The sequence below is a fragment of the Oncorhynchus mykiss genome, chromosome 2 (genome assembly GCF_057628025.1).
Source record: "Oncorhynchus mykiss isolate SJ-2025 chromosome 2, ASM5762802v1, whole genome shotgun sequence".
NCBI classification, from domain to species: domain Eukaryota; kingdom Metazoa; phylum Chordata; class Actinopteri; order Salmoniformes; family Salmonidae; genus Oncorhynchus; species Oncorhynchus mykiss.
The window spans coordinates 43,672,963-43,696,090 of record NC_143023.1 but is presented as its reverse complement, the minus strand read 5'-3'; the positions used below and the strand labels follow the sequence as shown (position 1 = coordinate 43,696,090).

At 41.7% G+C, this 23,128-nt stretch overlaps 1 protein-coding gene and 1 long non-coding RNA gene across 5 annotated transcripts in view; one reads left to right on the top strand and one right to left on the bottom strand.

Annotated features, from left to right (window-relative positions):
* The window catches only part of LOC110490335 (receptor-type tyrosine-protein phosphatase U), a 322,183-nt gene that overhangs the window by 67,427 nt on the left and 231,628 nt on the right, over positions 1–23,128 (top strand). For 2 of the 4 annotated variants that reach the window (XM_021563683.3, XM_021563669.3), the window contains exon 2: positions 17,435–17,566. In XM_021563683.3, the coding sequence (XP_021419358.3) occupies positions 17,435–17,566 (132 nt within the window). The remainder of the gene's footprint in view (positions 1–17,434; positions 17,567–23,128) is intronic. The other 2 variants (XM_090200408.1, XM_021563676.3) reach the window with 1 other exon arrangement.
* Positions 18,562–22,792, bottom strand: LOC149985113 (uncharacterized). The gene is made up of 3 exons (XR_016486805.1): positions 22,654–22,792; positions 22,224–22,285; positions 18,562–18,691 (listed from the first exon to the last, which is right to left on the bottom strand). It is a non-coding gene; the product is annotated as an uncharacterized LOC149985113 (long non-coding RNA).

The following is a 23,128-nucleotide window of genomic DNA, read 5'->3' as shown; positions in this document are numbered from 1 at the left end:
GTTGCTTAAGTGATTCAAGTGCCACTGCTATGACACAAGCAGGCTTGGTGGTGTGTCCAGTAAGTGTTATGATGCTCTATTCAACTTCTTCTAGTCTTTCCCTCACTGTTGATGTCATCTCTTGCAAACAACATTAGCGGACCACTGACCACCTGCAGATGGGAGAAATCAAAAGAGGACAGAGCTAGTGCTAGAATGGGTGTTGGACCTGCCACAGTGTTAACCTTGTGTCCCTGCTCTTAGTGTTCTAAGAGTTGCTCTGCTCCAGTTGTATTTCTCTCTGGCTCCCAGGAACAGCTGCCAGACATACATTTTAGCCAGGCATTGAGAGGCCTTCCTCCTGGGGTCCTTCCCTTCCCTGCATGAGTCTCAGCCTCAGGTCCTAATATACTGTATCCTGTCACTGTGGGTGCCAAATACCTTCCTCTGCATATAAATGAGCAAATTATCTTTTCAAATAGCCTTTGCAGGTGTCTGGTATCGTTCTCCACTCCAAAGAAAACTTCAGCATAAAAATATAGTATGTGACAAAAAAAGGAAGCAGGTGTTGGAGCCCATGCGAGGCAACACCCATCGCATCTTGCTAATTACACTGATTTGCGTTATGCTCCTTAAGATTGACTTTGCTATCAGGATCCACTTATAACTCTGTTCTTATCTCCTCTGGATTTAGAGAGATGCAAAGTGTCTCCCTCTCAAATTGGAAATTGACATCATGCAGGGATGATCAGGAGAGGCAGCATAGCAATTGCAGCCTCTGGACGAAAAAACAACCCTCCAGATCAACTAAAAATAGACCTACTTGAAAAGGATGGGGAGGAAATGGGATAATTAATAGTAACTCATCAGTGGTGTTAACTGAGATTTCCTCTACCCTCCCCCACTTACCTCCCTTCTTCCCTCCCTCCATCCCCCCTTACAAGAAGGAGGAGGTGGAATATTTGATGCACCCCTCATTTCAAGTCCACATTTTGAGAGGAGAAAACCAAGCTTCCTGTATGTTTTTTTTTTCACCCTGTTTTTTTATTTTATCTGTCATGATAATAGCAGGAACAACTGTTATTAACCCAATGAATTTTTCTAAAGACAGTGTTTGAGCTACAGGGCTCTACCATATACCAACCATTAGTCTGTGTGATTAATGGGGGCTGAGCTAGAGCGATGTTTGTAAGACGGGGTGGATAATATTGTCTGTAGAGTCCGAAGGGTTTGAGCTTCAAACTATTAAAAGCTATGTTTTGTTCTATGACGCTCACAATCTACATGAGTCATTCAAAGTCAAATCAAATCTGTCACACACGTGTTTAGCAGGTGTTATTGCGGGTGTAGCTTGTGTTTCTAGCTCCAACAGTGCAGTAATATCTAACAATTTCACAACATACAAAACATACATTTAAACTCAGTTTTTCACAATTCCTGACATTTAATCCTAGTAAAAATTCCCTGTTTTAGGCCAGTTAGGATCAGCACTTTATTTTAAGATTGTGAAATGTCAGAATAATAGTAGAGAGAATGATTTATTTCAGCTTATATTTATTTCATCCCATTCCCAGTGGGTCAGAAGCTTACATACACTCAATTAGTATTTGGTAGCATATATATAACCTCTCTAGGGTACGTGGGACGGTAGTGTCCCACCTGTCAACAGCCAGTGAAAGTGCAGGGCGCAAAAATTCAAAAACAACAGAAATCCCATAATTTAAATTCCTCAAATATACATGTATTTTACACCATTTTAAAGATACACTTGTTGTAAATCCAGCCACAGTGTCCGATTTCAAAAAGGCTTTACGACGAAAGCAAACCAAACGATTATGTTTAGGTCAGAGCCATTTTTTTCCAGCCAAAGAGAGGAGTCACATAAAGCAGAAATATAGATAAAATAAATCACTAACCTTTGATGATCTTCATCAGATGACACTCATAGGACTTCATGGTACACAATACATGTATGTTTTGTTCGGTAAAGTTCATATTTATATCCAAAAATCTGAGTTTACATTGGCACGTTATGTTCAGTAGTTCCACAACATGCTGTGATTTTGCAGAGAGCCACATCAATTTACAGAAATAGTCATAATAAACATTGATAAAAGATACAGGTGTTATACATGGAATTTTAGATCCACTTCTCCTTAATGCAACCGCTGTGTCAGATTTCAAAACAACTTTACGGAAAAGTAAACCATGCAATAATCTGAGGACGGCGCTTAGACGACAAATCAAGCCAAATTGATATCCGCCATGTTGGAGTCAACAGAAGTCAGAAATAACATTGTAAATATTCACTTACCGTTGATGATCGTCATCAGAATGCACTCCCAGGAATCCCAGTTCCACAATAAATGTTTGTTTTGTTCGATAATGTCCATCATTTATGTCCAAATAACTGTTTGCGCGTTCAGTACACAATCCAAACTCACGAGGCGCGGACACTAGCAGCAGACAAAAAGTCAAAAAGTTCCGTTACAGTCCATAGAAACATGTCAAATGATGTATAGAATCAATCTTTAGGATGTTTTTAACATAAATCTTCAATAATTTTCCAACCGGAGAATTCCTTTGTCTGTAGAAAAGCAATGGAACGCAAGCTAACTTTCACGTGACCGCGCATTGTCAGCTCGTGGCTCTTGGTAGACCTCTGACTCATTCCCCTCTCATTCACCCCCACTTCACAGTAGAAGCATCAAAAAAGGTTCTAAAGACTGTTGGCATCTAGTGGAAGCCTTAGGAAGTGCAAGATGACCAAAATCCCACTGTATCCTCAATAGGGAATGAGTTGAAAAACGACCAACCTCAGATTTCCCACTTCCTGTTTGGATTTTTTGTCAGGTTTTTGCCTGCCATATGAGTTCTGTTATACTCACAGACATCATTCAAACAGTTTTTGGGAACTTCAGAGTGTTTTCTATCCAAATCTACTAGCAGTTTAATCTAGCAAGCAGTTTAATTTGGACATGCTTTTCATCCAAAATTCCCAATGCTGCCCCCTACCCTAGAGAAGTTAAATTGTTTAACCTGGGCCAACCATTTCAGGTAGCCTTCCACAAGCTTCCCACAATAAGTTGTGTGAATTTTTGCCCATTCCCCCTGAAATAGCTGTTGTAACTGAGTCAGGTTTGTAGGCCTCCTTGCTTGCACACGCTTTTTCACTTCTGCTCACACATCTTCTATGGGATTTTAGGTCAGGACTTTGTTATGGACACTCCAATAGCTTGACTTTGTTGTCCTTAAGCCATTTTGCCACAACTTTGGAAGTATACTTGGGGTCATTTGGAAGACACATTTGCGACTAAGCTTTAACTTCCTGACTGATGTCTTGAGATGTGCTTCAGTATATACACAATTTTCCTCCCTCATAATGCCATCTATTTTGTGAAGTGCACCAGTCCCTCCTGCAGCAAAGCACCCCCACAACATGATGCTGCCACCCCCGTGCTTCACCGTTGGGATTGTGTTCTTCGGCCTGCAAGCCTCCCCTTTTTTCCTCCACACATAACGATGGTCATTATAGCCAAACAGTTCTATTTTTGTTTCATCAGACCAAAGGACATTTATCCAAAAAGTGTGATCTTTGTCCCCATGTGCAGTTGCTTGCAATTGCTAACTGCAAGCAACTGTCTGGCTTTTTTTATGGCGGTTTTGGAGCAGTGACTTCTTCCTTGCTGAGCGGCCTTTCAGGTTATGTCGAAATAGGACTTGTTTTACTGTGGTTAAAGATACTTGTGTACCTGTTTCCTCCAGCTCCAGGTCCTTTGCTGTTGTTCTGGGATGATTTGCACTTTTCGCACGAAAGTATGCTCATCTCTAGGAGACAGAACGCGTCTCTTTCCTGAGCGGCATGACGGCTGCGTGGTCCCATGGTGTTTATAATTACGTACTATTATTTGTACAGATGAACGTGGTACCTTCAGGCATTTGGAAATTGCTCCCAAGGATGATCAAGACTACAATTTTGTTTCTGAGGTCTTGGCTGATTTTCTTCCAATTTTCCCATGATGTCAAGCGAAGAGGCACTGATTTTGAAGGTAGGCCTTGAAATACATCCACAGGTACACCTCCAATTGACTGAAATTATGTCAATTAGCCTATCAGAAGCTTCTAAAGCCATGATGTCATTTTCGGGAATTTTCTAAGCTGGAACTTTCTAAGCCACAGTCAATTTAGTGTATGTACATTTCTGACCCACTGGAATTGTGATACAGTGAATTATAAGTGAAATAATCTGTATGTAAACAATTGTTGGAAAGATTACTTGTGTCATGCACAAAGTAGATGTTCTAACCGACTTGCCAAAACTATAGTTTGTTAACAAGACATTTGTGGATTGGTTAAAAAAATAGTTTTAATGAGTCCAACCTAAGTGTATGTAAATGTCCATCTTCTAAGCAATGGAATGTCATTAAGAATATATAAATATATGGACAAGCAATGTCATACCAGCATAGACTAAGATACAGTAGAATAGTGTAGAATACAGTGTATATATACATATGAGATGAGTGATGTGCTAGAGTAGCCTCTAAGTAATTGCTATTTAACAGTCTGATGGCCTTGATGGTCTCTCGGTCCCAGCTTTGATGATAGCAGGGCTTGGGTGGTTGTTGTACTTGATGAGATGTTTTACCTTCCTGTGATATCAGGAGCTGTAGGTTTCCTGGAGGGCAGATAGTTTTGATGCGTTGGGCAGACCGCACCACCTTCTGGAGAGCCCTGTGGTTGAGAGTGGTGCAGTTTCCATACCAGCGGTGATACAGCACAATAGGATACTTTCAACTGTAAAAGTTTGAGGGTTTTAGGTGCCAAGCCAAATTTCTTCAGCCTTCTGAGGTTGAAGAGGTGCTGTTGCGCCTTCTTCACCACACTGTCTGTGTGGGTGGACCATTTCAGTTTGTCCGTGATGTGTACGCAGAGGAACTTGAAGCTTTCCACTTTCTCCACTACGGTCCCATCAATGTGGATAGGGGGTTGCTCCCTCTGCTGTTTCCTGAAGTCCACGATCATCTCCTTTGTTTTATTGACATTGAGTGAGAGTTGGCACCACACTCCCAGAGCCCTCACCTCCTCCCTATAGACTGTCTGGTCATTGTTGGCAATCAAGCCTGCTAATGTTGTGTCGTCTGCAAACTTGGTGATTGAGTTGGAGGTGTGCTTGGCCACGCAGTCATGGGTGAACAGGAGGGAGCTGAGTACGCCCTCTTTTGGGGCCCCAGTGTTTAGGATCAGCGAAGTGGAGGTGTTGTTTCCTACCTTCACCACCTGGGGGCGGCCTGTCAGCAAGTCCAGGACCCAGTTGCATAGGGCGGGTTTCAGACCCAGGGCCTCGAGCTTGATTGAGAGCTTGGAGGGTACTATGGTGTTGAATGCTGAGCTATAGTCAATGAAAAGCATTCTTACATAGGTATCCCTCTTGTCCAGATGGGATAGGGCAGTGTGATGGCGATTTGTATTGTCTGTGGATCTAATGGGGCGATAAGCAAATTGGAGTGGGTCTAAGGTGACAGGTAAGGTAGAGGTAATATGATCCTTGACGAGTCTCTCAAAGTACTTCATGATGACAGAAATTCAATTTAGTTAATTTCCTTTCTTGGGTACAAGAACAGTGGTGGCCATCTTGAAGCATGTGGGGACAGCAGACTGGAATAGGGAGAGATTTAATATGTCCGTAAACACACCAGCTAGCTGGTCTACTCATGCTCTGAGGACGCGGCTAGGGATGCCGTCTGGGCCAGCAGCCTTGCGAGGGTTAACACTCACATCGGCCATGGAGAAGGAGAACCCACTATCCTTGGAAGCGGGCCGCGTCGATGAAAGCAGACAAAGAAGGGGTTCTTCTACATAGACTATTGTGATCTTCTATGAAGAAGAACCACTTCTAACGAAATCATACTGTAATAACTCACATATTTACTGTCACAAACTCTGAACTCCGCACAATTGTCACCGACTAGTTGGAGATTCATTTTCCAGTGAGCAAACTATTTCTGTACTTAACTTTGGCTTTGGCGGAACCATGTTTTTTTATTGATATTTGCAACTGTTTATGTCTAATTGTTTTGCATTCTTCTTGTAGCCCTGGTTGTCCTGAAAAGGAAATGCTAAACACTTAATTGTGAGGTTAAATATAATGGCTGTCATACGTATGAGTGTATCACAAACCTTCAGGGCCTGAGGATGATTAGAGTTGTCTTTTAAACTGTTAAATGTTTTATTTAATGTAAAAGCAAATGGCCTCAGAGACCTCACAGCAGCACCTGAGGGCACCTAACCACAATAGCTTTCAATATGACTCTACACTGAGTGTACCAAACATTAAGAAGACTTTCCTAATATTGAGTGGTGTAACAGTACTCGTCTTGCGTTGTGTACAATCAGTCATCGACACGGAACTCCAACATGTAGCACCAGTCATATAGCTTTATTCTGATAAGAACGACACAAAATGCACGTCTCACCATCCAACTCTGCACTCACGCACGCTGGTTTGGTGCTTGTTCACTGGGGTAGTTACCAAAATAATACAATTACAATATACAATATAATATATTTAACAATGTACCTGATAAGAACGACACAAAATTGCACGTCATGCAATGCACGTCTCACCATCCAACTCTGCACTCACGCACTGTACAAAATATATGAACCCCCCCACCAGACACCGTAAGTTGCTAGCTAGTACTGGCGGGAATTCTCTACAACAAAATGCACAACAAATATTCTCCAAAAACCGCTGCATCTTATGTGTGATGTTCGAATAACATTTACAAACAATTTGATATAAATTGTACATTTAAATCATCACTTGGGAGTATAAAAATCACTTTTGATGTACAGTGCTTTGCAACCAACAACGCTGGTTTGGTGCTTGTTCACTGGGACGATTCTAACTGGAACATCCCCCCTCGTAAGCAAGCTACGCAAACCAGACAATAAGATGCCATGTTGAGTAGGTGAAGGCAAAACAAACCCAAACCAAAAACCCATTGGCTTAACAATAAAGTGGCAAGTGGAATCACCAATATAACCCTGTTACACTGGCACCCCCCCCAGCCTAAATTCGTTGGGGCATGTCGAACGTTTTCCACCGGGATGCTTTCCCATGTTGACTCCAGTGAGTCCCACAGTTGGCTGGATGTCCTTTTTAACCATTCTTGATACACATGTGAAACTGTTGAGCGTGAAAAACCCGGCAGCATTGCAGTTCTTGACATACTCAAACTGGTGCACATACCCTGTTCAAAGGTACTTTAATCTTTTGTTTTGCCCATTCACGATCTGAATGGCACACGTACACAATCAATGTCTCAATCGTCTCAAGGCTTAAAAATCCTTCTTTATCCTTTCTCCCCCCTTCATCTACACTGATTTGAAGTGGATGTAACAAGTGACAGAACATAATTGATCATAGCTTTCACCTGGATTCACCTGGTCAGTCTATGTCATGGAAAGACCAAGTGTTCCTAATGTATTGTACAACTCAGTGACAAATAATGAGTGCAGTGGAGCAGCCTGTTGAGAGAATTCCCCATCCTCTTTATGAGGTTAGACTGAATTATTAATGCCCGGGGAGCCAGAAACATTATTTAATGTTGTATGCAGTGGGGATGGATGTGTAAATAGCTAAATAATATGGACACTCTATTTTATGTAATGCAAATTAGACCAGCAACCTTGCCAACCACTATCCTCCTGTAACTGGTGTTACACAATAGACCATATCTGGATCCAGCTACATGGACCCCATATAGTGTTAAGATGTGTGCATGGGTAAGTGTCCCTATCCACGTAACAGTGAAGAAGGTATGAGAGATAAAAATAGGTATTTTGACCTCATTGAGACTTAAAGGTTAAGTAAAAATAAATGAGTAGGGACTGTGTTTTTTCTTGACCATCTGATCTGACACTGAAGAACTGGGAGAATAACATGAATGGAATGTCTCTCCACAGGTCTCTCAGACGTGTGCTCAGGTTTTAATCGTGTGGACAGCTAGTTAGCATATCCTCATTTAATTTGTTTCCCAGGTGGCTTGGTGACGCCAGCATTTATTTTAATCGGTGGGGATTCATTACCCGTAGCGCCTGTGAACTAGTTATAACTGAGGGCGTGTGCTGAGAGATGAGAGGGGCATGAAGGCTGAGCAAAAGTTTGTGAATTGGTTAAAGTTGCATATGAATTTTGTTTGGGCTTTGTGTGCGAATTTGTGTGTGCGTGTGTGTGTAATTGGGTGGCGGTCTGCTTGGATCTGCTTTGGCACTTGGTTTGTTTTATATAACATAAGCAGCATTTTCTCCAAGACTCTATCCAAGTGGAAAGTGTCCCCTTAAATGAGCGAATGCATGCTACACCCTGAATACAGCATATGTAAATAGAGAGAATAATCAGGGATTCACTAGCAATGCCAACTGTGCATAGCAAACACCTCATTATGTGGTAAAGCAGGGATGCCACAAACAGATGAGCAAAGACATGTGAAGTCTAATTTGTGAAGCTACATATGACATTGAGAATAGACTGATCCAGGGAGACAGACAGCCCAATCCCTGATTTGAATGCACATGTCAAAGGGGGAGCAAATTGTTGAACAAATTGCCCCCCTATGACATCTTTATTCAGTGACATTGTATCCTTGTGAGCTTCTGACAACTTTCTATTCTGTTTGCACCTTTCTCTTTTCTTTGGTAATACCCTGAGAGTCATGGCAACAGTACCAGTGGATTTGTGAAGTTATTATGATTACTGGGATGCTGAAGAGGTTGTCTTTTCATAAAGGGGATGCAGGTTCATGTATTCTCTTATAAAAAGATGGTATAATAACTGTTACTGTAATTTAATTATACCAATGTGTTTTCATTAATTGAATTCCCTTAATCTATTTTATGAGAATTTGTAAGATTCTTGTTTGCATAAAATAGACAGAGACCAGTATTATCAATAATAGGTAACAGAATTTATTCTCGGAGCGCGCAGCCACGTTACCACGAGCAACAGTTTATATACAATAAAATGACATAATTTCATTGCTTGTAAAATTAATCTCCTCCTCTCGACCGAGACAAAGGGAACTTTAAAAGTTAATTCTGACCCACTAGCACATATACAGGACACACAACACAACTGAATTAACTTTTGATCCCTCACCATTATCGATCACCACTTAGCTGACAGTTCTAATTAACAGAAAACCTAGGAATGCACTCACTGCCTTATCTAAAACACCCCAGAGCTCAGTTTCGTCGGTTCAACCATAGGTTAACTACCTTTTCTGTTTACTTAATCCACAAACCATTCCTTTCTTCCTAGTTGGAATGGTGTTCATTAACTTTAATTACTCCTTGTCCGTGTCACACAATCCCTACTTATGAACTCATAATGTTAATCAGATATAATAAAACAGAGTACAAGTTTACTTAGTTACAGTTTCATTTAAAATAAGACTATTGTTCAGTCATTATATCATAATTTCCCTAACAATAACTTACACAGAAGTCTAGTTCTGAGCATATTTAAGAATTTTAAGATACAAAAACAGAAAGTGTACAGTAATGTGTTCCATTTCATTTGAAGTTTATTCATTTAGTTTTTCTAGGGTAGTGGTTACCAAACTGTGGGGCGCACAGTTTTTTTTTTTTTTAACTCTTGAAAGTTGTAATAGTAAAATACACAAGGTGACATTTCGAAATGATGTAGTGCATCATCAGTATTCCTCAGTCATTGCATACCTTAGAGAACTATTTATAACTTGTCAGAAATGGAACAGATCAACTAGCCCATGTCAGCTTGGTTTGTTAGCCCAAAGATTTTGTAATAATGTTTGAGTCACTCAAATATCACATGAATACACATTAGACATGGCAAAATATATAGAATTGGATGTAAATGCACTTTAAAACTTCACCTTTTAACCTTGGCACTGTCTCAAACATCATATTTAGGTTCACGCTGTGCCTGATGCCAAATTATAATGTAATTACTTAGCGGGATAGAGACACCGCTGTCATGGAGGGAGGGATGGCGGGAAAGAGCGAGGGAGAGAGGGAGAGGGCAGAATTGAAATGTGAAGGCCGGGCTGGGCCATACACTATATAGACCAGTCAGAGCAGAAAATAAGACACTCCAGTCATGATGCTCCAGCTCTCGCCTGATTGGTCCCTGTGGGGAGAAATCAGCATGCTTCATTTATAGCTCCAGTAAGGAATAATATACTGGCAGCATTTGGATGTGTCAAGTCCCATATCTTTGGCTGTTCTATTAGAAATAGATCCCTGTGCAGGACAATTAACCTCTGGCCCTCGCCATGTGGATCCCTTCAGTAACGGCTTAGCATGGCCCATAAATCAGCTCCCCGGGGTGAAGAAGAGGAGAAACCTAGCCCAACTCAACATTCATTACTCTGTTGGCTCTCTGGCTGGGCTGCTACTACTCTCTGCTACCAATTACAATGCTATAGAGTTTCCAGTTTTAGCATATTATCATCGAAATGTAATGGAGGTTGGAGGAGGTGAGCATGGCTGACTCCTGTGCGTTTGCGCTCCACTGAATAAATCGTCTGGCAGACGATTCGTCTGGCAGCTTTATTACGGAATTCCTTAACCTTTCTGATCTCCCCATCCCGGATCCGGGATCGTGAATACAGACTCAAGCTCATTACCATAACGCAACGTTAACTATTCATGAAAATCGCAAATGAAATGAAATAAATATGCTAGCTCTCAAGCTTAGCCTTTTGTTAACAACACTGTCATCTCAGATTTTCAAAATATGCTTCTCAACCATTGCAAAACAAGCATTTGTGTAACATTATTGATGGCTAACGTAGCATTTAGCGTAGCATTTAGCATTAGCATTCAGCTGGCAACATTTACACAAAAAAACAGAAAAGCATTCAAATAAAATCATTTACCTTTGAAGAACTTCAGATGTTTTCAATGAGGAGACTCTCAGTTAGATAGCAGATGCTCAGTTTTTCCAAAAAGATTCTTTGTGTATTAGAAATAGCTCCGTTTTGTACATCACATTTGGCTACCAAAAAAAAACGAAAATTCAGTCCTCAAAACGCGAACTTTTTTCCAAATTAACTCCATAATATCGACTGAAAACATGGCAAACGTTGTTTAGAATCAATCCTCAAGGTGTTTTTCACATATCTCTTCGATGATATATCGTTTGTGGAAGCATGGTTTCCCCTCTCAATCAAATGGAAAAATACTTGCACATGGCTTTACGCACCAGTTTCGACGCAGGACACCAGGCGGACACTTGGAAAATGTAGTCTCTTATGGTCAATCTTCCAATGATATGCCTACAAATACGTCACAATGCTGCCGACATCTTGGGGAAACGGCAGAAGGTCTAAGCTTATTCCTGTCGCATTCACAGCCATATAAGGAGACATTAGAAAACAGAGCTTCAGAAATTCTGCTCATTTCCTGTTTAACGTATCATCTTGGTTTCGCCTGTAGAATGAGTTCTGGGGCATATAGAATAGAATATGCATAGTCGAGCATCTTTTCGTGACAAAATATCGCGCTTAAAACGGGAACGTTTTTTATCCAAAAATGAAATAGCGCCCCTAGAGATGCAACTGGTTAAGTCCACAGTATGTCTGCTATCTGTTCTTACAGGATTGGAATGAACCATCTAGTTATTAGACCAAACCAAGTTTTTTTATGATTGCCTGTAACATTTGAACTTCCAGACAACAAAATTGCCAATGATCTGTAATGGTTTTGGTGTCCTCTTGTTCATCAGCTGTAAAATTGCTTTAAAGCTGACTGTAGTCTGTGCGTCTGCTGCTTAATGGCAAAATGGTCACATTTGAACCATTTGCTTAATGGTGGATTAGAGTCCAGAATGAGTGTTAATAAAGCAGTGGACCAGCAGGGTGACCTTGAGGGTCTGGTTCTAGTCATCCCCATCAGTAGCCCCGATGCGTCTCTAGGCTCTCACTGTCGCGCTCCAACTCTGGCTGGGGGAATCAGTGGCTGCCCACTTCTAGCCTGTAATTTTCACAACACTGGGCTAATGTGTGAGATGGCAACAGATGCTCTGAGAGGAGACGGAAGCAAATTATGCCCAAGGGCCTTAAAAGCCCTGGCTATTAAATATAATTTGGAAATATTTTGCTTTTTGGTATGTGGAATGTAGCATGTTGTGATGTATTACAGTACAATAATAATCACAGTCCCCTGGTTGCCATCCCTCTCTCCCTCCCCAACGTTATTAGTGTGTGTGTTTATGTGGCTGTGTTTAGGGGATGTGCGCTGTAGTTTGTTTGTGTTTTATGGGAAGGGGAATTCTTTACAAAAGCAGGGGGCCATCATTGCCTTTGCCAGGATCTGTGTGTTTATGTGTGTGTGTGTTGCAAGGTTTGTGTTTTTATATTTGTTTTTATTTCTATTAGTTTAACGTTTTTTATTGTTGTTTCAGTTAGTTTTCCGATCCATTTTACTCATTTTCATTTAGCTAAAGTTTTATAAAAACATTTATTTCGTTTTCATATTATTTTTAGTTTTGGTGTGTGGGACAGAAAGTAGCCTATGCATGGGAGGCTAGGAGCCATTTATGTATTTTTATAGTTTTTGTGTTTTGGGGGATGTCAGTTCTTTCCACTGTGGGGAAATGCATAAGGTGCTCAAATCAAAGTTTATTTGTCACGTGCGCCGAATATAACCTAGACTTGGCGCTCCGGTACCACTTGCCATGCGGTAGTTGAGAGAACAGTCTATGATTGGGGTGGGTGGAGTCTTTGACAATTTTTAGAGCCTTCTTGGTTACATTGAGGGATAGGTTGTTATACTGGCACCACCCGACCAGGTCTCTGACCTCCTCCCTATAGGCTGTCTTGTCGTTGTCGGTGATCACGCCTACCACTGTTGTGTCGTCTGCAAACTTAATGATGATGTTGGAGTCATGCCTGGCCATGCAGTTGTGGGTGAACAGGCAGTACAGGAGGGGACTGAGCACGCACCCCTGGGGAGCTCCGGTGTTGAGGATCAGCGTGGCAGATGTGTTGCTACCTACCCTCATCACCTGTTGACCTGTTTAAAGGTCTTACTCACTTCGGCTACGGAGCGCATGATCACACAGTCGTCCAGAACAGCTGATGCTCTCATGCATGCCTCAGTGTTGCTTGCCTCAAAGCGAGCATAGAAGTGATTTAGCTCGTCTGGTAGGCTTGTGTCACTGGGCAGATTGCAGGTGTGCTTCCCTTTGTAGTCTGTATTAGTTTGCAATCCCTGCCACATCCGACGAGAGCCGGAGACTGTGTAGAATGATTCAATCTTAGCCCTGTATTGACGCGTTGCCTGTTTGATGGTTCGTCGCAGGGCATAGCTGGATTTCTTGTAAGGTTACGGGTTAGAGTCCCGCACCTTGAAAGCGGCAGCTCTACCCTTTAGCTCAGTGCGAATGTTGCCTATAATCCATGGCTGTTGGGGTATGTACGTACATTCACTGTGGGGACGACGTCCTCGATGGACTTTTTGATAATGCCAGTGACTGATGTGGTGTACTCCTCAATGTCATCGGAAGAATCCCGGAACATGTTCCAGTCTGTGATAGCAAAACAGTCCTGTAGTTTAGCATCTGCTTCATCTGACCACTTTTTTATAGACCAAGTCACTGGTGCTTCCTGCTTTAATTTTTGCTTTTAAGCAGGAATCAGGAAGATGGAGTTGTGTTCGGATTTACCAAATGGAGGGCGAGGGAGAGCTTTGAACTCGTCTATGTGTGGAGTACAGGTGATCTAGAATTTCTTTCCCCTCTGGTTGCACATTTAACATGTTGATAGAAATTTGGTAGAACTGATTTAAGTTTCCCTGCATTAAAGTCTCCGGCCACTAGGAGTGCCACCTCTGGGTGAATGGTTTCCTGTTTGCTTATTTCCTTATACAACTGACTGAGTGCGGTCTTAGTGCCAGCATCTGTTTGTGGTGGTAAATAAACAGCCATGAAAAGTATAGCTGAGAACTCTCTAGGCAAGTAGTGTGGCCTGCAATTTATCACAATATTCTCTACTTCAGGCGAGCAAAATCTAGAGACTTCCTTAGATTTCGTGCACCAGCTGTTGTTTAAAAATATGCACAAATACCCCCCCCCCCCCCTCCCCCCTCGTGTGCTGTTTTATCCTGCCGGTGCTGCGTATATCCCGCTAGCTGAATATCCATGTCGTCATTCAGCCACGATTCCGTGAAACATGGGATATTACAGTTTTTGATGTCCCGTTGGTAGGATATTCGTGATCGTACCTCGTCTAGTGTATTGTCCAATGATTGCACGTTGGCGAGTAATATTAACAGTAACGGCAGCTTTCCTACTCGCCTTCTGCGGGTCCAGACGAGGCATCTGGCTGTTCGTCTTCTGCGTCACTTCCTTTTGCGGATATTTGGGATGTCTGCCCTATGGGGTGTTTGGAAAATATTGAGTCCTGCTTGTTGTTGAAAAAGTCTTTATCTAATCCGAGGTGAGTAATCGCTGTCCTGATACCAAGAGGCTATTTTCTGCCGTAAGACACGGTTGCAGAAACATTATGTACAAAATAATTGACAAATATCGCGAAAAGAACACATAATAGCACAATTGCACAATTGGTTAGGAGACCGTAAAACAGCAGCCATCTCCTCCGGCGCCATCTTGTTGCCTGGGTCAGGTCATAGTTTAGGTGTTTAAAAGTAGACTCAGCGAGATGATGTAGATTCACAAAGTAAACAGTAGTAGTGGGTCAATTTCCCAACAACCAGGAGCGTTTGTTCCATTGTTGTGGTCCTGTAGACTGCACGTTGTAGCAGTGTGAAGTGCACCCCATGCAAATGCGCAGATACTTCTGTGTGAGAGAAAAGTCTTGCATCATGCTCATCTCAATGGGATGAGCATCTCAAGGGGCAATTTTAAGCCAATGACTTTTGCCATTCAAAGTGTGTCGCATTCTGAGAATGAAAATTGTCTGATTTTGCACCTACATGCCAACTGCATGAACTTTACAACAATCCTGTGATCAAAGGTCATGAAGTATTGCCTGCAGTCAATTGCAAGTTTGTGCAGTTGCTCTTCCCCAACCTCTTCCTGCAGCCATCACCTGCATTGTGGGAGGCTCTATTGTCAACCAACCATTAGGGTGTGTTTGTTTGACTCACGAGAAAGTGAACAAAGACATGACTGAAACAGGAACCAATTAGCTGCGATTTACAGTGCCTTCAGAAATTATTCAGGCCCCTTGTCTTTTTTCACATTTTGTTACATTACAGCTTTATTCAAAAATGGATTCAATAGTTTTTTCCCTCATCAATCTACGCACAATAACCCACACTGATAAAGCCAAAACAGGTTTTTAGACATGTTTGCTAATTCATTAAAATAAAAAAACTGAAATATCTAATTTACATACATTTTCAGACCCTTTTTTCAGTACTTTGTTGAAGCACCTTTGGCAGCGATTACAGCATCGAGTCTTCATGACGCTGCAAGCTTGGCACACCTGTATTTAGGGAGTTGCTCCAATTCTTCTCTGCAGATCCTCTCAAGCCCTGTCAGGTTGGATGGGGAGCGTTGCTGCACAGCTATTTTCAGGTCTCTCCAGAGATGTTCGATTGGGTTCATGTCCGGGCTCTGGTTGGGCCACTCAAGGACATTCAGAGACTTGTTCCGAAGCCACGCCTGTGTAGTCTTGGCTGTGTGCTTAGGGTCATTGTCCTTTTGCAAGGAGAACCTTTGCCCCACTCTGAGATCCTGCGCGCTCTGGAGAAGGTTTTCATCAAGGATCCCTCTCTATACTTTTCTCTGTTCATCTTTCCCTCCATCCTGACTAGTCTCCCAGTTCCTGCCACTGAATAACATCACCACAGCATGATGCTGCCACCCCAATGCTTCACCGTAGGGATGGTGCCAGGTTTCCTCCAGACGTGACACTTGATATTCAGGCCAAATATTTCAATCTTGGTTTCATCAGACCAGAGAATCTTGTTTGCTTTTTGGCAAACTCCATGCGGAGTTGTCAAGCTGTCATGTGCCTTTTTACTGAGGAGTGCCTTCCGTCTGGCCACTCTACCGTAAAGGCCTGATTGGTGGAGTGCTGCAGAGATGGTTGTCCTTCTGGAAGGTTCTCCCATCCCCACAGAGGAACTCCACAGCTCTGTCAGAGTGATTATCTTGTTCTTGGTCACCTCCCTGACCAAGGCCCTTCTCCCCAGATTGCTCAGAAGCCAGCTCTAGGAAGAGTCTTGGTGGTTCCAAACGTATCCATTTAAGAATGATAGAGGGCACTGTGTTCTTGGGGACCTTCAATACTGCAGACATTTTTTGATAACCTTCCCCAGATCTGTGCCTCAACACAATCCTGTCTCGAACATCTACGGACAATTTATTTAACCTGATAGCTTGGTTTTTGCTCTGACATGCACTGTCAACAGTGGAGCCTTATATAGACAGCCTTTCCAAATCATATTCAATCAATTGAATTTACCACAGGTGAACTCCAATCAATTTGTAGAAACATTTCAAGGATGATCAGTGGAAACAGGATCCACCTGAGCTCAATTTATAGTCTTATAGTGAAGTGTCTGAATACTTATGTAAAAAAATATATTTTGTTTTTATTTGTATAAATTTTACAAACATTTCTAAACCTATTTTCTCTTTTCCATCATGGGATATGGTTTGTAGATTGCTGTGGATTATTATTATTTTAATCAATTGTAGAATAAGGCTGTAACGTAACAAAATGGAATACTTTCCAAAGGCACTGTATATGTACAGTGCATATATATACGTTTGATATTCAGACATTATAAACAATGGCAACACTGCCATGTTGATCTTAGCCTTGCTGTTGGAAAACCACATTAGTGTCTGACTTTCAGTAGATGCACCTACCCCAACTTGTCGTCTACAGTCAGTTGCTTTAGCCTTACCACTCAAACGCGCCCGCATCTGCGGTGCTGTTCGTGGCAAAGTCATAATGGTTTCAGTATAGTTAGTTTTTCAAACGGGTTTGTTAATTATTTAATTTAACTTTACTAGTAATAGAAAGAGGATCAGAGGGATATCGTGGTGAAATATCGTAGCCCAAATGAGCCAGTACACAACAACACTGTAATAATAACTACTGATAGTGGAACGTTTCTGAAGTGAAGGCAGGTGTTGTTGGGGATTGATGGTGGGTTCTCACCTACTGCAACATTCCCTTTATTCTCTATGGAGCTTCATGTTATCATCAGGAATATACAAATCAGATGCAATTACTGATTTATGGTGGCCATGGCTGAACTGTGTGTCCATTTTGGGCTTAAATCTTTTCAATCCTAGGAAATCTAATTAAATGTGATTATGTGCAGTCCATAAAAAATATATAATTCATTAATCCCTTGATATTGAATGCCATTTACTTCATCATGTGTGACCTCCCACTTAATGTCATCTCCTTCTCTCTCTCCTCAGCAGCAGGCTGCACCTTTGACGAGGATTCTGAGCCCAGTCTGTGTGACTTCACCCAAGGCGAGGAGGATGACTTTGACTGGCAGCTCTTCAGGACACACAACTCACCCTACGCCTCTTCTGACCTCCTGCGTGGTGAGTTCCTGCTCTTATTATGCTTCAGAGTATTGAAGTATTCTCAGGTGCTAACCTGGTATCCACTATGGTATCCAATGCAAGTATCACTTTCACTTTGTGGATGGGGTATCTGTATCAGCAAGTATAAGAAACAAGGACTGGGGGGTGAGACATCTCGAGTCTTAATGTGTGATGTTATCCTCCCTGGATTACAATCCTTAGATTATCAGTGTACTAGCCAACAACACTGCCTTTCTAAGCAGACAGTGCCTGCTCTTCTTAGGCGCATGTTTGTTCAAATGAGATGCTGAAGCTGTCCAGAAGCTGTGGGTGTTTTGGAAAAACTCCAAAGTGTGGAAGCCTTCCTAGGATTATTAAAACCTCTTAGAGCTCCCCACCTACTTTGTGCAATTTCCGCCTGAAGACATACCCAAATCTAACAGCCTGTAACTCAGGCACAGAACCAAGGATATGCATATTCTTGGTACCATTTCAAAGAAAACACTCTGAAGTTTGTGTAAATGTGAATTGAATGTAGGAGAATATAACACAATAGATCTGGTTTAGATAAAACAATGAAAAAAACGATACATTTTCTATTTTTATTTTTGTATCATCATCTTTAAAATGAACAAGATAAAACAAACATTCAGATAGGATGATGGGGACAATTTCGGTGAAAAATATAAGAGGGCAACAGTACTTTGTGCAAAGTTTCTGAATGATAACTTCCAAAATGAGTGTGCTACATGACATTTATCATGAAGTCACCCAGGTGTCCCACACAAGTAGCCCAAATGTACCCAAGTCGCCAAATTGGTGAAGGTATACATTTTGAACCAAGTAACTATATACAAAATACCAAAATGGTATTCTAACACACCCCCCCCCCCCAAAAAAAAAATGGGGGAAAAAATAATTATTAATTAAAAAATATATGAAAAAATATATATATTTATATATACATTTACAAAATAACATGGGTGTTATAATAGCACATCAAGAGTAAAAATGAACAGTTTAGGGTTCCATAGCCGCAGGCAGAACAGTTGAAACTGGAACAGTGCTAAGGCCAGGTGGACTGGGGACATCAAGGAGTCATCATGCCAGGTAGTCCTGACGCATGGTCCTAGGAATCAGGTCCTCCGAGAGAGAGAAAGAAAGAATTAGAGAGCATACTTAAATTCACACAGGACACCAGATAAGACTCCCATTCGGAGTCAGTGTCACTGTGAAAGAAAATGTTAAATTAGAATAGTTTCACATATGAGCCCTGTATCAACAGGTATAATAAACAGATATAAACACTGCTCAAAAAAAATTAAGGGAACACTAAAATAACACATCCTAGATCTGAATGAATGAAAAATTCTTATTGAATACTTTTTTCATTACGTAGATGAATGTGCTGACAGCAAAATCACACAAAAATTATCAATGGAAATCAAATTTATCAACCCATGGAGGTCTGGATTTGGAGTCACACTCAAAATTAAAGTGGAAAACCACACTACAGGCTGATCCAACTTGTTATCTTTATTTAACCAGGCAAGTCAGTTAAGAACAAATTCTTATTTTCAATGACGGCCTGGGAACAGTGGGTTAACTGCTTGTTAGAACGACAGATGTCAGCTCGGGTGTTTGAACTCGCAACCTTCCGGTTACTAGTCCAACGCTCTAACCACTAGGCTACCCTGCCGCCCCGGACAACTTTGATGTAATGTCCTTAAAACAAGTCAAAATGAGGCTTAGTAGTGTGTGTGGCTCCACATGCCTGTATGACCTCCCTACAACGCCTGGGCATGCTCCTGATGAGGTGGCGGATGGTCTCCTGAGGGATCTCCTCCCAGACCTGGACTAAAGCATCCGCCAACTCCTGGACAGTCTGTGGTGCAACGTGGCATTGGTGGATGGAGCGAGACATGATATCCCAAATGTGCTCAATTGGATTCAGGTCTGGGGAACGGGGGGGGCCAGTCCATAGCATCAATGCCTTCCTCTTGCAGGAACTGCTGACACACTCCAGCCACATGAGGTCTAGCATTGTCTTGCATTAGGAGGAACCCAGGGCCAACCGCACCAGCATATGGTCTCACAAGGGGTCTGAGGATCTCATCTCGGTACCTAATGGCAGTCAGGCTACCTCTGAGCACATGGAGTGCTGTGCGGCCCCCCAAAGAAATGCCACCCCATACCATGACTGACCGACCGCCAAACCGGTCATGCTGGAGGATGTTGCAGGCACCAGAACGTTCTCCACGGCGTCTCCAGACTCTGTCACGTCTGTCACGTGCTCAGTGTGAACCTGCTTTCATCTGTGAAGAGCACAGGGCACCAGTGGCGAATTTGCCAATCTTGGTGTTCTCTGGCAAATGCCAAACGTCCTGCGCGGTGTTGGACTGTAAGCACAACCCCCACCTGTGGACGTCAGGCATTCATACCATCCTCATGGAGTCTGTTTCTGACCGTTTGAGCAGACACATGCACATTTGTGGCCTGCTGGAGGTCATTTTGCAGAGCTCTTGCAGTGCTCCTCCTTGCACAAAGGCGGAGGTAGCGGTCCTGCTGCTGGGTTGTTGCCCTCCTACGGCCTCCTCCACGTCTCCTGATGTACTGGCCTGTCTCCTGGTAGCGCCTCCATGCTCTGGACACTACGCTGACAGACACAGCAAACCTTCTTGCCACAGCTCGCATTGATGTGCCATCCTGGATGAGCTGCACTACCTGAGCCACTTGTGTGGGTTGTAGACTCCGTCTCATGCTACCACTAGAGTGAAAGCACCGCCAGCATTCAAAAGTGACCAAAACATCATTCAGGAAGCATAGGAACTGAGAAGTGGTCTGTGGTATTCCATTTGCACAACACCATGTGCAATTTATTGTCAATCAGTGTTGCTTTCTAAGTGGACAGTTTGATTTCACAGAAGTGTTACATTGTGTTGTTTTAGTGTTCCCTTTATTTTTTTGAGCAGTGTATATAGAGAATACAGGGAACATAAGTTTGAATACATTATTATGAACTGCTAGATCTACTGTCTCTTTTTATATTATGACATTTCAGCTAGATCTACTGTCTCTATTATATTATGACAGACCAGCTAGATCTACTGTCTTTATTATATTACAACAGACCAGCTGTATCTACTGTCTCCATTTCACTTTGGCCATTGTTGTGTGGGCCTGCCCTCCCCTCAACAGCCTCAAATAGGCTATTTCATGTGGGTTGGGATGGGGCGGCAGACACACGCATCTCACATTTCATGACATTACATGTTTATATATTGCTTCTAAAATTAAAATCACAAAAAATATTTTATAATATTAATTTCAAAGAAGGGCATTAGCATGATAAGAACTTACCAGTCCAAAACGATGTCCTCTCCCGTTCAAAAAATATTCCTCCACAATCGCTAAATGAATCGTCCTACAACAATCTCTGTCTCACCTTCCCAATCAATTTATTCTAAAATTGTGTGTACATCTGTATATCTAGACTTAGATTTAGCTTTCCCTGACTTAGTCGCTATAATGATTGATATATAAACAGCTGAATCTGTGCGTTTACCAAACAATGCAGTGCGTAAGAAGCTAGATCTAAATAACCCACACAGAACGTGACTAGATCATTGTTTGGTAAACGCACAGATTCAGATTCAGCTGTTTATATATCAATCATTATAGCGACTAAGTCAGGGAACGCTAAATCTAAGTCTAGATATACCCACATGAAATAGCCTATTTGAGGCTGTTGAGGGGAGGGCAGGCCCACACAACAATGGCCAAAGTGAAATGGAGACAGTAGATACAGCTGGTCTGTTGTAATATAATAAAGACAGTAGATCTGTTTCTCCTTCCGGTATGAAACTTCAATAGCGAATGACTCACTTTACGCTGGAGCTTACTACATGGGTTGGTCTTGCAACACATAAACATGGCCTATTGCCGTTTAGCTCAGCTCATTGGCTATCTACCCAGCTATATTTCAAGACGGTCATTTGGTTAAGACAGTCAATCAATGAAACAGTGGGCAAATCATTGGTGCACAATGATGTCATGACTTGTTGTCTTCAAATCGGTTTCTTTCAGTCAATACGTCCCGCGAAATGGCCCATCACGTTTGCTTGTGTTACAAACAACCCAGTTGATTGCAGTGAAACCAAACATGACTGGAAAAGTCACGTTCTGTGTGGGTTATTTACCTGGAATGTGTCGTCGAAAATGGAATGAGACAGAATTCACTACACAAGTGGTTCACAAAATGTTTTGTGTTAGGCTATAAAAACGGATTTTATCAAACAAAAGATCATTCATTGTGTAACAATGAGCATTGGAATTGCAAACAGACGAAGATCATCAAAGGTAAACGATTTATTTTAACCTTTCTGATCTCCCCATCCCGGATCCGGGATCGTGAATACAGACTCAAGCTCATTACCATAACGCAACGTTAACTATTCATGAAAATCGCAAATGAAATGAAATAAATATGCTAGCTCTCAAGCTTAGCCTTTTGTTAACAACACTGTCATCTCAGATTTTCAAAATATGCTTCTCAACCATTGCAAAACAAGCATTTGTGTAACAGTATTGATGGCTAACGTAGCATTTAGCATTAGCATTCAGCTGGCAACATTTACACAAAAAAACAGAAAAGCATTCAAATAAAATCATTTACCTTTGAAGAACTTCAGATGTTTTCAATGAGGAGACTCTCAGATAGCAAATGTTCAGTTTTTCCTGAAAGATTATTTGTTTAGGACAAATCGCTCCGTTTTCTGCGTCACGTTTAGCTATGAAAAAACCCCTGTATCCAGGATTGTGTAAATCTATCAGCAAGCTCATTAGCATAACACAACGTTAACTATTTATGAAAATCGCAAATGAAATGAAATAAATATGCCATCTCTCAAGCTTAGCCTTTTGTAAACAACACTGTCATCTCAGATTTTCAAAATATGCTTCTCAACCATAGGAAAACAATCATTTGTGTAAAAGTAGCTAGCTAGCGTTAGCATTTCGCGTTAGCATTTAGCGTTAGCATTAGCGTTAGCATCCAGCACGCAGCATTAACAAAAACATAAAAGCCTTCAAATAAAATCATTTACCTTTGAAGAACTTCTGATGTTTTCAATGAGGATACTCTCAGTTAGATAGCAGATGCTCAGTTTTTCCAAAAAGATTCCTTGTGTATTAGAAATAGCTCCGTTTTATACATCACATTTGGCTACCAAAAAAAATCCATAAATTCAGTCCTCAAAACGCAAACTTTTTTCCAAATTAACTCCATAATATCGACTGAAAACATGGCAAACGTTGTTTAGAATCAATCATCAAGGTGTTTTTCACATATCTCTTCATTGATACATCGTTCTTGGACACATGCTTTCTCCCCTGAATCAAATGGTAAAGTAGAAGCAGCTGGCAATTGCGCACCGAATTCGACGCAGGACACCAGGCGGACACTTGGAAAATGTAGTCTCTTATGGTCAATCTTCCAATGATATGCCTACAAATACGTCACAATGCTGCTAAGACCTTGGGCGAACGACAGAAAGTGTAGGCTCATTCGTTGCGCAATCA